The sequence below is a fragment of the Aotus nancymaae genome, unplaced genomic scaffold (genome assembly GCF_030222135.1).
Source record: "Aotus nancymaae isolate 86718 unplaced genomic scaffold, 86718_ANA_hifiasm-v0.15.2.pri h1tg000011l, whole genome shotgun sequence".
In the NCBI taxonomy this organism is placed as follows: Eukaryota; Metazoa; Chordata; class Mammalia; order Primates; family Aotidae; genus Aotus; species Aotus nancymaae.
The window spans coordinates 47,804,784-47,819,190 of NW_026988422.1; the positions used below are offsets into that span (position 1 = coordinate 47,804,784).

General features: G+C 38.2%; 1 protein-coding gene across 1 annotated transcript in view; it reads left to right on the plus strand.

Annotated features, from left to right (window-relative positions):
- SYNE2 (spectrin repeat containing nuclear envelope protein 2) overlaps positions 1-14,407 on the plus strand; it is a 330,936-nt gene that overhangs the window by 123,764 nt on the left and 192,765 nt on the right. Inside the window, exons 39-45 of the mRNA XM_064374927.1 lie at positions 1,676-1,878; positions 2,330-2,449; positions 2,548-2,839; positions 4,288-4,439; positions 5,193-5,502; positions 7,439-7,603; positions 8,596-8,937. Coding sequence (XP_064230997.1) covers positions 1,676-1,878; positions 2,330-2,449; positions 2,548-2,839; positions 4,288-4,439; positions 5,193-5,502; positions 7,439-7,603; positions 8,596-8,937 — 1,584 coding nt within the window. The remainder of the gene's footprint in view (positions 1-1,675; positions 1,879-2,329; positions 2,450-2,547; positions 2,840-4,287; positions 4,440-5,192; positions 5,503-7,438; positions 7,604-8,595; positions 8,938-14,407) is intronic.

Genomic DNA, 14,407 nt, shown 5'->3' on the forward strand with positions numbered 1-14,407 from the left:
CAAGAATTTTCAATACTAAAGTACTGGAGGCATGGAACTATATCTAAATAAATAGCGAGGCTGGGCGTGGTAGTTCATGCCTATAATCCTAGCACTTTGAGAGGCTGAGGTGGGTGGTTCGCTTGAGCTCAAGAATTCAAGACCAACATGCGTCTCGAACCCTGGTGAAAGGTTCACCAAGCTCATAGTGAAACCTTGTTTCTATTAAAAAATACAAAAATTAGCTAGGTGTGGTGGCAAGTACCTATAGTTCCAGGTGGGAGGATCTCTTGAGCCTCGGAGGAGGAGGGTGCAGTGAGCTGAGATCACACCACTGCATTCCAGCACTCCTGCCTGGGTGACAGAGTAAGACCTTGTCTCAAATGAAAAAGAAGTAAGAGCCAGGCGCAGTGGCTCAAGCCTGTAATCCTAGCACTTTGGGAAGCCGAGGTGGGTGGATCACAAGGTCAAGAGATTGAGAGCATCCTGGTCAACATGGCGAAACCCCGTCTCTACTAAAAATACAAAAAATTAGCTGGGCATAGTGGTGCGTGCCTGTAATCCCAGCTACTCAGGAGGCTGAGGCAGGAGATTTGCCTGAACCCAGGAGGCAGAGGTTGCGGTGAGTCGAGATCACACCATTGCACTCCAGCCTGGGTAACGAGTGAAACTCCCTCTCAAAAAAAAAAAAAAAAAAAAGAAATAAGAGTAATAATTATTTTGACTTCCTAATATTTTCACATAAGAGATAATATTCCCGAATAACTTGGCCTTTTCCCAAATATTTAAGACTCTATTTATTGGGTATGTGTACAAATGGCTTACAGAATCTCTACTCTGACATTTATTCTAAGATGCTGCTTACTTTAGTGTCCACTGGTGAATTCAATTGTGTTGAAATCATATTTGATAAAAAATAAAGATCTAATTTGGACTTTAAAATCCCCTTTCTTGAAAGAAGTCTCTTGACTTGTTTATACATGTTTTCCCAGTTATATTTCTTTTAAAAATTGACACTGAACTTCAGTACATTTCTGGTTGGAACGTAGTGGAGGATATCCTGAAATGGAAGGCAGAGTGCACGGGGGTGTTTGAAAGGCCTTTGGTGCCCTAAAATCTTCATCACTTTAGGGTAGACTGTCTGTATTACTTTAATGTCTTGATGATAAGTTAGATTCTTAAGCTTATCAATGGCACTAAATGTTCACTGTTGAATTCCTTGCTTAGATGGTACCATTCTTTACTGATAGAATCACCTCTCTTGTCTTTTAATAATTTGAAGTCCCATCTTTTTTTGTTTGCTTGTTTGCCTTTAATTTTGCCTGTTGCATGGGCCTTAACAATTGATGCCCAAACCTTGAAACATGAACATTGAAGTAAAATTCTGATTTGGGCAACATTAAATAGAGAATAGTCTGTGGAGAAGTTGAACACAGCCAGGACAGGGAAATGTCGCTTTCCTGGTGTTGCTCCTGCTGACCTTCCTAGTGGCTCTTATAACTTTGCTTGATATAATTCCCAGGAAGTCAGAAGCAAATGTAAATGTACACATGCCTTCTGGAACTAATATAAATCATGTGCCATTGGAGATAGCCACATCTCCCTCACCCTTCTTTCATATGGGTTCTTAAGAAGGTGGCAGAGACCATATTTAGACTTGCCAGGAGATCATAATGGACTTTTTGTCTTTCTGAAGGATTTCCTGACTCTTGAAGGAAGAAACAGTAAAATACAGCAGGTGGACAGTGTCCTGAAGCATGTGAAGAAGCATCTGCCCAAAGCACATGTGAAGGAGCTTAGCAGTTGGCTTGTGGGTCAAGAATTTGAATTAGAAAAAATGGAGTCCATATGCCAGGCTCGAGCGAAGGAGCTTGAAGACTACTTGGAACACCTACTAAGGTAGGAAATAAGGGTGATCTCTAAGTAACATGTTTTCTAACTGTATCTTTATTTGTGCTCTGCCTCAGTACAGAGAACACTGGGATACGCAGTACACACAAATTTCACACACAAAAGACATACTTTTAAATCCAGGCTTGGTCCTAGGAATATAAAAATTTGGGAAAAATCTTCAAATTATCTAATGTAGCAAAGGTTCATGGGATAGGCTGAAAAAAGTTTTCTGTTTCCTGTTCTCTATGAGACATTTGTATGGTTTTATTTAATACTATAGAACCCCACTATCATCCAGTCTGTTATTTAGATTTTTGTTACAGGTTAAATTCTCTCTAAACTGTAACAAATATAAATTGTAAAAACCTGGTTGACTCACAAGATTTGTGTCATTCTTTTCTTTAGTATAAACACTCTTTGCTTATTTTGTATTTAAACACGTATAATGCTCTTTTAGACTCCAGGATGAACACAGAAATCTGAGTAAGTGGTTGACTAATCAAGAAGAGAAATGGAAAGGAATGGAAGAATCAGGAGAGAAAACTGAGCTGTTCTGCCATGCTTTAGCTAGGAAGAGGTATAGCTGATTTTGTATGAAATACATTAACTGGGGGTATGGTTTCTTCCATGGTGTGGTTACTCCTATAAACTTTAAATAATATTTGGAATTTATAGGGAACAGTTTGAATCTGTGGCCCAGTTGAACAGCTCTTTGAAGGAATATGGGTTTACTGAAGAAGAAGAAATAATAATGGAATCAACATGTTTGATGGATAGATACCAAACATTATTGAGACAACTAAGTGAAATTGAGGAAGAGGATAAGTTACCACCCACGGAAGACCAGAGCTTTAACGATCTTGCACATGATGTAATTCACTGGATAAAAGAGATTAAAGAGTCCCTTATGGTTTTGAATTCATCCGAAGGCAAAATGCCACTTCAGGAAAGAATCCAAAAAATCAAGGTATAGCTATGGAAACTAAATTTCAGAAGTCACAGTGAACTCTAGTTTTGAAAAGATTTAGAAGAAATCTGTAAAGATTTGCTTCTTAATGGAAAATGGGATCACTGTGGAATGGTTGAAGAAATTCAGATAACTGAGCTTACAAAAGAGAAGGATTGTGATGGATCTAAAATTATTTTGATGCATATGAAAGAGAGAAAGCATGTCCTCTCTTGGAGAGAGCAATGCCTATTGTCCATTTTTACTGAGTGCTGCAGAAGAATTGAAATAAAGACATTGGATGAGAGCTGCTAGTGGGAGGGAGTTTGGCGGGATGTCAAAAGAATATACGTCAGTACAGCAGAAGCATCAGCAATGTCGAGGCAGGGGAATTCTTTAGAGTGGATGTGTATGGTTTATAAAAGGTTACTAGATCGTGGGCGGGAAAATCAAGAAAGTCTCAAGCTCCCTTGGGCTCCCTTTTTATCTAAGGGGAGATTCAATAAACATTTTTTAAAATTAAAATTTAATTGGCCGGGCGTGGTGGCTCAAGCCTGTAATCCCAGCACTTTGGGAGGCTGAGGTGGGTTGGATCACGAGGTCAAGAGATCGAGACCATCCTGGTCAACATGGTGAAACCCCGTCTCTACTAAAAATACAAAAAATTAGCTGGGCATGGTGGCACGTGCCTGTAATCCCAGCTACTCAGGAGACTGAGGCAGGAGAATTGCCTGAACCCAGGAGGCGGAGGTTGCGGTGAGCCGAGATCGCGCCATTGCACTCCAGCCTGGGTAACAAAAGCGAAACTCCGTCTCAAAAAGAAAAAAAAAAAAAAAAATTAAAATTTAATTTTAGTAAATTTAAAAATTCAATCACTAGATAAAAATACAAGGGACAGAAGCACTTGTGCTTAAAAGGAACTCGAGGAGAATTGAAATCACTTCACTCAAAAATTGTGAGTTCTGAAGGTTGGTGAGACTTAGTAAATAATCAGAATCATTTGGGATTGTATCCAGACATTTTCCCATAAAAAGTGAGAATGAGAATTAGTTATGTCATGGTAGAGAAACAAGAGTTGGCCTGAGGGACACTGCATTTTCCTATGGGAAGTCATAAGTCTGTGCTTAGGTTATAACAGTGTCTTGTCAGATTGTTACCATAACTCTCCATCCATAAATAATAGAGTGGATAGGAAGAGGTTTTGCCAGGATTTTGGGGGGCATAAAGAAAGTATTGAAAATCTAGAGAAGAACAGGAATGCAGTCAGCTCAAACTGACAAATATTTATGGAGAACTAACTCTATATAATATAAAGGGAGATATATTTGTCTTTTGGGTACATATAAAAATGAAAAGATTATGTTGGAATATATACTGCAGTTAGAATCACTATATAAAACTTACAAATAAATATATAGTATCTCTAAATAATACAGATGACATTATAAAATCTTTTTTATTTAATTCAGGAAATAATTTTGCTGAAACCTGAAGGGGATGCCAGAATAGAGACCATCATGAAGCAGGCAGAGAGCAGTGAGGCCCCGCTGGTTCAGAAGACCCTCACTGATATCAGCAACCAGTGGGACAACACACTCCATTTAGCTAGCACCTACCTAAGGTAAAGGGCATGTCTGCACCACTCGCATCATTTTCCGTTGCCCAGTGAAGCCATAACAAGTATGTTTTGTCTGCCTTCTGGGTTTGGATATAGTATCTGCTGGAGAGAAAGTCAGTCATGTCAGGGACATCCACAGTGTCAGAGACAGAAACCAAAACTAGACAGCCTCATTATCTGCATGGTATCACTGTAGAATAATTCTCTTAAATATTATTTTAAGAAATTCTTAAGTATGTGAACATTGATAAATGTTGGCTGAATCCAATGGATGTAATTCTAGTGAAAATTCTTAACTCATATCATGTCCGCAATGGTACATTTAGTATTTAGAAATGTGAATTTTATATTTGTCTGAAGAGCCTATCAGATCCTAATTTTAAGCTATAGAAGGCTTAAACTAGTTAGTTGGTTAATATACTTTTTGCTTTATGAAGAAGTAAAATATGGGAAAATATAATTTCTTAAATATGATAGAAACTGTTGGGACTTGTTTGAAATCTAAATTATGAAATGTTCTCTGGTCAAATTATGTAACAGAAAATAATTATTTTTATTAATACTCAGATAATTTCTGTCTTGGTTTCTGAGCTAAACAGTGTTATTTAGAATGTTCTAATATCAAGAATCTCTGGGAACAATTTATAATAGTGTTATTTTGATTTTTATTAGGATGTATGCTACATTATAATATGCAAAATGCTAGTTCATTTTGCTAAATGTCATTTCATTTGTAAAATATTTTGTGAAATTTAGCCATCAAGAAAAGCTTCTACTAGAAGGAGAAAAATATTTACAAAGTAAGGAGGATCTGAGATTGATGCTCACAGAACTGAAGAAGAAACAGGAAGCAGGCTTTGCTCTACAACATGGGCTGCAGGAGAAGAAAGCTCAGTTAAAGATTTATAAGAAATTCCTCAAGAAAGCACAAGATTTGACATCCTTGCTAAAGGAGTTAAAATCTCAAGGTAATTACCTCTTGGAGTGCACTAAAAATCCCAGCTTCAGTGAAGAGCCTTGGCTGGAAATAAAGCATCTACACGAAAGTCTTCTTCAACAACTGCAGGTGAGGTGGTCAAAATAATGCTTTAAATGATTGTCCTAATTATACATAAGTATGCAAGATATATGTGGAACTTTCTGTTGTTGTTCTTTTTATTTTATTTAATTTTTTTGAAATGGGGTCTCACTCTGTGCCCAGGCTGGAGTCCAGTGGCATGATCTCAGCTCACTGCAGTGTCATCCTTTGTGGGCTCAGGTGATCCACCCACCTCAGCCTCCTGAGTAGTTGAGACTACAGGCACATGCCAGTATACCTGGCTCATTTTTTATTTTTTTTTAAGATGGGATTTTGCAATGTTGCCTGCCTGGGCTGGTCCTGAACTCCTGGGCTCAAGCGATCCTCCTGCCTTGGCCTCCCAAAGTGCTGGGACTACAGGCGTGGGCCACCACACCTGGCCTGTTGTTTTTCTTTTGCAAACTAAGGGTCTTCTAATTTAATTGATCTTATTTATTTATGTATTTTTTTTTATTTTTATTTTTAGAGACAGTGTCTTGCTCTGTCACTTAGGCTAGAGTGCAGTGGTGCAATCAAAGTTCACTGCAGCCTCAAACTCCTAGGCTCAAGTGATCCTCCCACCTCAGCCTACATAGTAGCAGGGAGTGGAGGCATATGTCACCATACCCCGAGAATTTTTTTATTTTTGTAGAAATGGGGTCTTGCTTTGTTGTCCAAGCTGGTCTAGACCTTCTGCCTTCGTATGATCCTCCTGTTTCAGCCTCTGGAGTAGCTCGGATTATAGGCGCGAGCCACCACACCCAACTCCTAATTTATCATTTTTAGATGAAAATCCTAACTTGCAAGGATAGAGGAATAAATCCAGCTCATCTTACTAGTGTATTATTTGGTGATGGTATTATATTCTCATCAAACCTCCCCTCTTCAGGTGTAGAATGGTTAAGATTTTTCAGGCATCTCTGTGAAAGTCACAGTGTCAATATTACCCATCCATCCGTCGTCTGTTGTTAGTAGTTTGCTTCCGTTATCTTATATCCACTTTCTTATCAATGCCCCTCCCTCACATCTTTCTGCACAATCTTTAGTAAAATAATGACGAGGTAGGCCAGGCACGGTGGCTCATGCCTGTAATCCCAGAACTTTGGGAGGCCGAGGCGGGTGGATCACAAGGTCAAGAGATCGAGACCATCCTGGTCAACAAGGTGAAACCCCGTCTCTACTAAAAATACAAAAAATTAGCTGGGCACGGTGGCGCATGCCTGTAATCCCAGCTACTCAGGAGGCTGAGGCAGGAGAATAGCCTGAACCCAGGAGGCGGAGGTTGCGGTGAGCCGAGATCGCGCCATTGCACTCCAGCCTGGGTAACAAGAGCGAAACTCTGTCTCAAAAAAAAAAAGATACACCTGTTTTCTGTAAAATGTTTAGTTTAGTGGTTGCAGCTTTTTGATCAGGTATGGGCATTGTGTTTTTCTATCCCAGGGAGAGAAACTAAAGGTGGTTTTACTTTTGAGTTAGGATTGCATTTTCCTAACACACAGTTTGGAGTTTGATTCTTAAGACACAAATCTGAGGTTAGTTTGATCTCATATGGTCTCATTTTCCAGAGTGGAAATTGGTAGTTGGTTTTAGTGCAAAGGATAATTAAGGAAGTTGCTTTATTATGAATGTTTGGGATTTAATGATATAATTTGTAGCTATTTCATTTTATAAACATTTTGACAAATTATCTTCATGAAGGGGAAATGCAAGCAAAGAAGCATGGAAAAAACAAATCGTTTTCAGTAAGAGTTATTTTTGTGGGGGGGTGACTTTGCAGTGAAATATCTCAAACTCTAAAATCTTTCCTTAAGAACTCTGGATAATTTATAGCCATATTCCTGTTTCAAGATGAAACGTGTAAACAGGTATTTATTAGTCATTTAATTATTTTCAGAGTGAAAAATATCAGAAATAATTTGTAAATTTTCTATGGCTTTTTTTTTAGGATTCTGTGCAAAACTTGGAAGGTCATGTACGAGAACATGATTCATACCAGGTTTGCGTCACAGACCTGAACACCACACTGGACAATTTCTCCAAGGAATTTATCACTTTTTCTGATAAGCCTGTGGATCAAATAGCAGTTGAGGAAAAATTGCAGAAACTGCAGGTACTAAACAGTGTCCAGACATGATAGACATTTTAAAAAATCAGCATTATTAGAACTTGATTAATCAGTGTCCTCTATCAGAAATTCCACTGCTATTCAGATGACTCTTAGGTAATTAATGCTCTGACCAATCATAATAAATGAGTATGTCTTTCTTTAGTGGACAAATCAATTTATAATTTGAATTAACCCTTACATGGTAGGCCCTCAGAGACGGTTTTACCCACTAGACTGTAGGACCTTGAAAAGCCTGTTTGTTACTCCTTTATGTAACTTCAAAACCTATCCTAATATGTGGCTGTTAATTGGATGAATGAATGGTTGAGTGAATGCTTCTTGTGTAACCGATTAGGATAATGACTGATAAATCATACAAAGTTTACCTAGATTTATTCTGTTTCAAAGTAGCTGCTACAGTACATCAAATTCCTTTTGAGTCTAGGGTTTTAAAATCAGTCATCTTATTTGTTTATGTATTTACTAAATATTGATTGAGCTTCTGCTATATTTAAGATAGTACACTAGATAGATTAATTTCTCATCAACACCAAGTTTTGCTCTGAATTGTAAATATTAGCATTAGATTCAGGTAGATACATTCCAAATGATTCTTCTATTCTTTTTAATACGTTGCACATAGTAGGCACCTATTATTTAGTGTTTTGATTATATGACAAAGATATATCTTGAACAAAACATACATATTCAACGAATATCTATTGATTGCTTGATTGCTTCCTGTGTTCTAAGAACTGTGCTATTATAATTTTCTAAATTGCTTGTTACAAACATTCTAGTATCTTAAAATACCTATTTGAGAATTTGATCCAAGATGCAACATTGGTTTAAATTTTGCCCAAGTTTCTTCTAAGTGATGTGAGTTGTTAAGTTCACATTTTCCACTGGTGAAGCAAGAGTGCTCTGATTTACAGAAGTCAACTAACTTTTGTGGCTATTGAATGGAGATATAACAATCTTTTCTCCACTCACAGGAACTAGAGAATAGACTCAGTTTACAAGATGGCACATTAAAGAAGATTTTAGCTTTAGCAAAATCCGTCAAGCAAAATACATCTTCAGTGGGGCAGAAGATTATTAAGGACGATATAAAATCACTTAAGTATAAACAAAAAGATTTGGAAAACAGACTTGAATCTGCTAAGCAGGAGATGGAATATTGTCTCAACAGCATTCTTAAATCAAAATGCTCATCAGAAAAGAAAGAAAAGTTTACCCTGCCAGGCAGAGAGAAGCAGGCCACTTCTGATGTGCGGGAGTCTACTCAGGGATCAGCTGCAATGGAAAAGTTGGAGGAAGACTGGGAAATAAACAAGGTAAGTGCTTGTGATTGCACTTTCAAGACAGTGAGTCTGAGAATGAAGAGGTATTTGGCTCTGAAAAGAGGGTCGTGAATCAAGCATTCTGATACCATAATTAAATCCTCAATGTCCTGGCTATTTATGAAGCCTGCTTGTAAAAAGAGCTCTTAGAAAATTGTTCAGGATTTTAGTGGTGAAATATTACTGTTCTGTCTGTTAAAACGTCAGTCATCAATTTAGGTTTATTATTCTCTCTGATAGGTAATCAGATACTGTTTCTTGGGTCAAGAGCACAAAGGCAAATTAGAAAAGGTGAAAGAAAAGAAAATGTGCTTTACCTATTTTCTCAGGAAAAAAGTCCAAAGATCCCAATTTTTGGGGGGTTGATTTCATAATGAAATCAGAGACTTTTGGAAAGGATAGTATCTTATCTTTTTCTTATGTTAACCCTCTGTTTTTAGATCATTTAGTGTGAGGATAGCAACTTTTAGGCTCCTAGTTTTGCCTGGGGAGAAGAAAGAAGAGTTTTCTTGTTTTCACTATAAACAATCACATGGGTACATTTCTTGTGGCTCCTAAAGTGCTTTTTCATAGGTAACAGATTGAAATGTGAATCACACAGAGATCCAGTATTTGAGAGGATCTCTCTGGCAGGCAGCTTCTCACAGTCAGGGTCCAGTGAGACAATAGCAAGGGTAGAACATTCAGGTATGAGTTCCCATCAGCTCTTTAGGGAATAAGTTATCAACAGGAATGAAGAGAGCAAAGATCCACTTTTATTGTCTCCCTGAAACAGAAATGCATGGAAAATTAAAGGAACCATGCAGGATTTTCTAAAAATACGTAAAACAATGTTAAATGCCGATGGAGCATCTCTCTATGAGGAAAGTTTTTTAAACAAATTCCACGGTGTTAGATATTGCTAAGGAAATGTGTCAGGCTGGGCATGGTGGCTAACGTCTGTAATCCTAGCACTTTGAGAGGCCTTGGAGGATCCCTTAAGACCAGGCTGGGCAACAAAGCAAGACCCCTGTCTCTACCAAAAAGTAATAATATTAATAACTGGACATGATAGTGCACGTCTGCTATCCCAGCTTCTTCGGAGGCTGAGATGGGGGAACACTTGAGTCCAGGAATTTGAGGTTATAATGAGCTGTGATTGCACCATTGTACTCCACCCTCTGCAACAGAGTAAGACCCTTTGTCTAACTTTTTTTTCTTTTTTTTTGAGACCGAATTTTGCTCTTATTGCCCAGCTGGAGTGCAATGGCGTGATCTCAGCTCACTGCAACCTCCACCTCCCTACAACCTCTGCTTGCCGGGTTCAAGCGATTCTCCTGCCGCAGCCTCCCGAGTAGCTGGGATTACAGGCATGCAACCACCATGCCTGGCTAATTTTGTATTTTTTGTAGAGACAAGGTTTCTCTAATTCTTTAAAAAAGCAAATATGTCTTAGAGGGTTAAGGGATCAGTGCGTGAGGCTCTTGATGTTTTATGTGTGAAGAAACTTTTAAAACAGTATTTAAATAGCAATAGATAGGCAAGACTTAGTGGCTCACACCAGTAATCCCAGCACTTTGCGGGGCTGAAGCAGGAATATCAGTTGAGCCCAGGAGTTTGAGATAAGTCTGGGCAGCATAGGGAGATCCCATCTCTACAAAAAATTTAAAAATTAGCTGGGCATGGTGGCTTGCACCTGTGGTCCCAGCTATTTAAGAGGCTGAGGTGGGAGGATCGTATGAGCCCCAAAGGTTGAGGTTGCAGTGAGCCATGATTTCATCACTGCACTTCAGCCTGGGCAACAGAGCAACACCCTGTCTCTAATTAAATAAAGTGATAGATAAAGTCAAAAAGGAAAAATACCTGAGTGTTTTTTATGAAATAGGTTGTACAAGAGGGCACAGTCCTAACAGATGATCTTGCTAAAGGCAGTTACTTGCCTAACAACTTTTAAACTAACTTCCCAAATCCATTTTGACTGTGAACCCCCAAAATTCAATAGAGTATATTGAGAACTATGTAAAGATTGTAATCTAAAAATAAGAATTGTTTTTGCCCAGGCTCACAGCCGTAATTTCAGCACTTGGGGAGGCCGAGATGGGTAGATTGCTTTAGCCCAGGAGTTCGAGACCAGCCTGGGCAACATGGTGAAACCCAATCTCTACAAAAAAAATACAGAAATTAGCTGAAGGTGGTGATGCGTGCCTGTAGTCCCAGCTACTTGGGAGGTTGAGGTAGGAGAATTGCTGAGCCCAGGAGGTCGAGACTGTAGTGAGCTGAGATTGTGCCACTGCACTTCAGCCTGGGTGACAAAGCAAGACCCTGTCTGAAAATAAAATAAAAATTTAAAAAGGTTTAGAAATTTATTTATTTATTTATTTTTGAGACAGAGTCTCACTACAGCCCAGGCTGGAGTGCGGTGGCATGACCTCGGCTCACTGCAACCTCTGCCTCCCAGGTTCAAGCATTTCTCCTGCCTCAGTCTCCCAAGTAGCTGGGACTACAGGCCCATGCCACCACCTCTGGCTAATTTTTGGTATTTTTAGTAGAGACGGTTTCACCATGTTAGCCAGGATGGTCTCGATCTCCTTACCTCGTGATCCACCCGCCTCAGCCTCCCAAAGTGCTGGGATTACAGGTGTGAGCCACTGTGTTCGGTCTAAAAATTTGTTAAGCTTTTATTTAACCTTGAATTATAAGAATTATTGAATTATAACCTTGAATTATAAGAGTTTATGATACAAATGTATTTAACTTTTACTTAACCTTGAATGATAAGAATTATTGATAGTTTGTGATACTTCATTTAAATGATTGTTTTTTTCAGGGCAATTGGAGGAATTGAAGTCCTCAAATAATTTTCATAAGTCTGGATACAGATAACTAGTTTTTATTCTCTAGCAACATTTTGTTTCTTTTTCTTTTGTAACATGACTCTTTTTCTGTATCTGTGTGGCTTATTTTCTCTGAGTACTGGCTGTGTTTACTTTTATGTAATGTTAGCGTATATAATATTATATAACCGTCTGTTAAGGTCAGGAGCAGTTTTAAGGTTGAACAACAACTAGCAAAAGAGATCAGATTTATGCTCATCCAAATAAAGTACATGTATAATGTGACAAATGACATAACTGTAAATGACTTAAGCTTGATTCTCAATATAATGAATACATAGAACACATAAAGGCATAGTTTACTGAATTATAAATTTGATTAAAGTAAATTCATTGTGATAGTGAAAATAAGCACTTCAGTCATTAAAAACACTTCTTAAGAGCTATTTTGTGCTAGTCATTCTGCTAGAATATGAGGATATAATTATCACAGCTTAAAATCTAACACAAGTTAAATAGCTAATTAATACTCACTTCACATGCCTTTTTTGGAATCCAGAGAGGCTTTTTATTAGATTATTTTAAATAGTCTCCAGAAGACTTTTTAGCAAGTTTTTATTTCTTGTACTTTTTCTTTAATAAATGTCATTAATCTTAGCGTTTTGTTCAAAGTGTGATTGCAGTTTTCAAAACTTGCCATCATAGCAAGTATATATTTGAATCCATTGCCAAGAATTTCATTTCAGATGAATTTCAGGTGATTTTTGTAGATCTGGACCTTTGGTTGGCCTTTTCTTTATTATCGGAAGTGTTCAGGCAGACCTAGAAGCAAAAGAAGTTGCAAAATTCAGTATGATGGGTGTCTGTGCTTATGATTCAGTACCATTCTGCATATTGTTATAGTTGCGAATTTCTGAGTTTTTACACATGAGTAGGCAGAACGACCTTCCGTTTCCTTCTTTCTATACAGGTTAAGTGAAGCAACAGATTAGGATATGGTAAAAAGTGAAGACTGTCTAATGTCTTAGGATTTTATGTGCCCATAAAGGGAAATGATAAAGAGGAAAAACAGGGAAACTCATACATTTCTAATTTATTATTTTTTTTCTAAAAAGCATAATGCAGCATTACATCTTAACTGGTATCAAATGCTCTTTCTTGCCCCATCCTTCCAGAATAGCAGCCTACGTGACATACTTGCTATTTAAAACTCAAATCCTTTTGTCTGTAATTACTTTTTTAATTTCCTTATCATTGGCATAATTGTTGGCATTTCTGAATTGTTTTTTGTTCTTTTCAGAAGTTTCTGAGCATTTCTAATTTGATGTTTAAGAAGGCATTTGTAGATAAATCTTGGAAGGTAGATGATCACGCATACAGGCAAAATGTGCAAAGCTCTAGCTGTGGGTGAGTGAGCCGGAACAAAGCCTGGAGTCAGAACTTGAATGAGAAGGAACCTACTTACTGGAGAGTTTTCAGTCCTGGGATGAATTATGTCTATTTCTGGTGTTGTTTATCCTGTTAACTCACTAGAAAAAAAAAAGTTGTAACAGAGCACATAGTTGGACTGTGTGTCAACTACAGTGTCCTACTTTGCCCTTTCTGGCCAATATGCAAATCTTGCATCTTACTTCAGAAGTATTTTCACAATCCAAAATTTATTCTTTAATGGGATAACCAACTTAAATAGTGCATGTTTTTTTGCCATCTATAGACAACGTGCTTTTGAGAACATGCTCCAAAGTTGTAAAATCTCAGGCTGAAAGAGACCTTAGAAATTGTCTAACCTCACCCTTGTATTTCAGGTGAGGGAACTGAAGTCCAGCAGAGCTGGGACTAGAACCTAGGCATCTTTTATTTATTTTTTTTGAATTTTAGAGACAGGGTCGGCTCTGTCACCCAGGCTGGAGTGTAGGGATACTACAGTCATAACTTACTGCAGCCTTGAGTTCCTAGCCTTAAGCCATCCTCCTGCCTTAGTCTCCTGAGTAGCTAGGACTACAGGCGTGTACCACAATGCCCAGCTAATTTTTGTAATTTTGGTAGAGACTGGGTTTCGCCATGTTTCCCAGGCTGGTCTCAAACTCCTGGGCTAAGGCAATCCTCCCTCCCATCTTGGCCTCCCAAAGTGCTGGAATTACAGGTGTGAACCACCACACCTGGCCACCCTGTTTCTGTCATTCTTTACAGATGTCTGGTCAATAACTGCTAGATTGACAGGTCCTCAGTTTCTTTCCATTTTACTCTATAACCCATACATAAAACAATTTTTTAAAAAAATTTTTTCCCTCTCACCCACAGGCCAAAGACAAACATATTATTAATATTTGGAAATGGAAGACTAAATAAAATTCTAACTCTGATTTAAATCCTCTGGTTTTAATTCATCTGTACATCTACTCAGTTTAAATTTATTGAGTAGGCAATGAGGATTCGTACGTAGACGTGGTCTCTGTTCTCATAGAGTTTCTAGTCTAGATGGGGGGATACATATTAATCAACTAATTCTACCAATGAGAATCTAATTACAGGAGCCGAAGGAAGGAACCCAGTTCCGTGATAGTCTTTAACCAAGGAATCTGACCTAAACTGTAGGGTCAGAGAGAGCTCCCAGGAAGCAACATTGGAACGGAGACTGGAAGTGTCAGTTG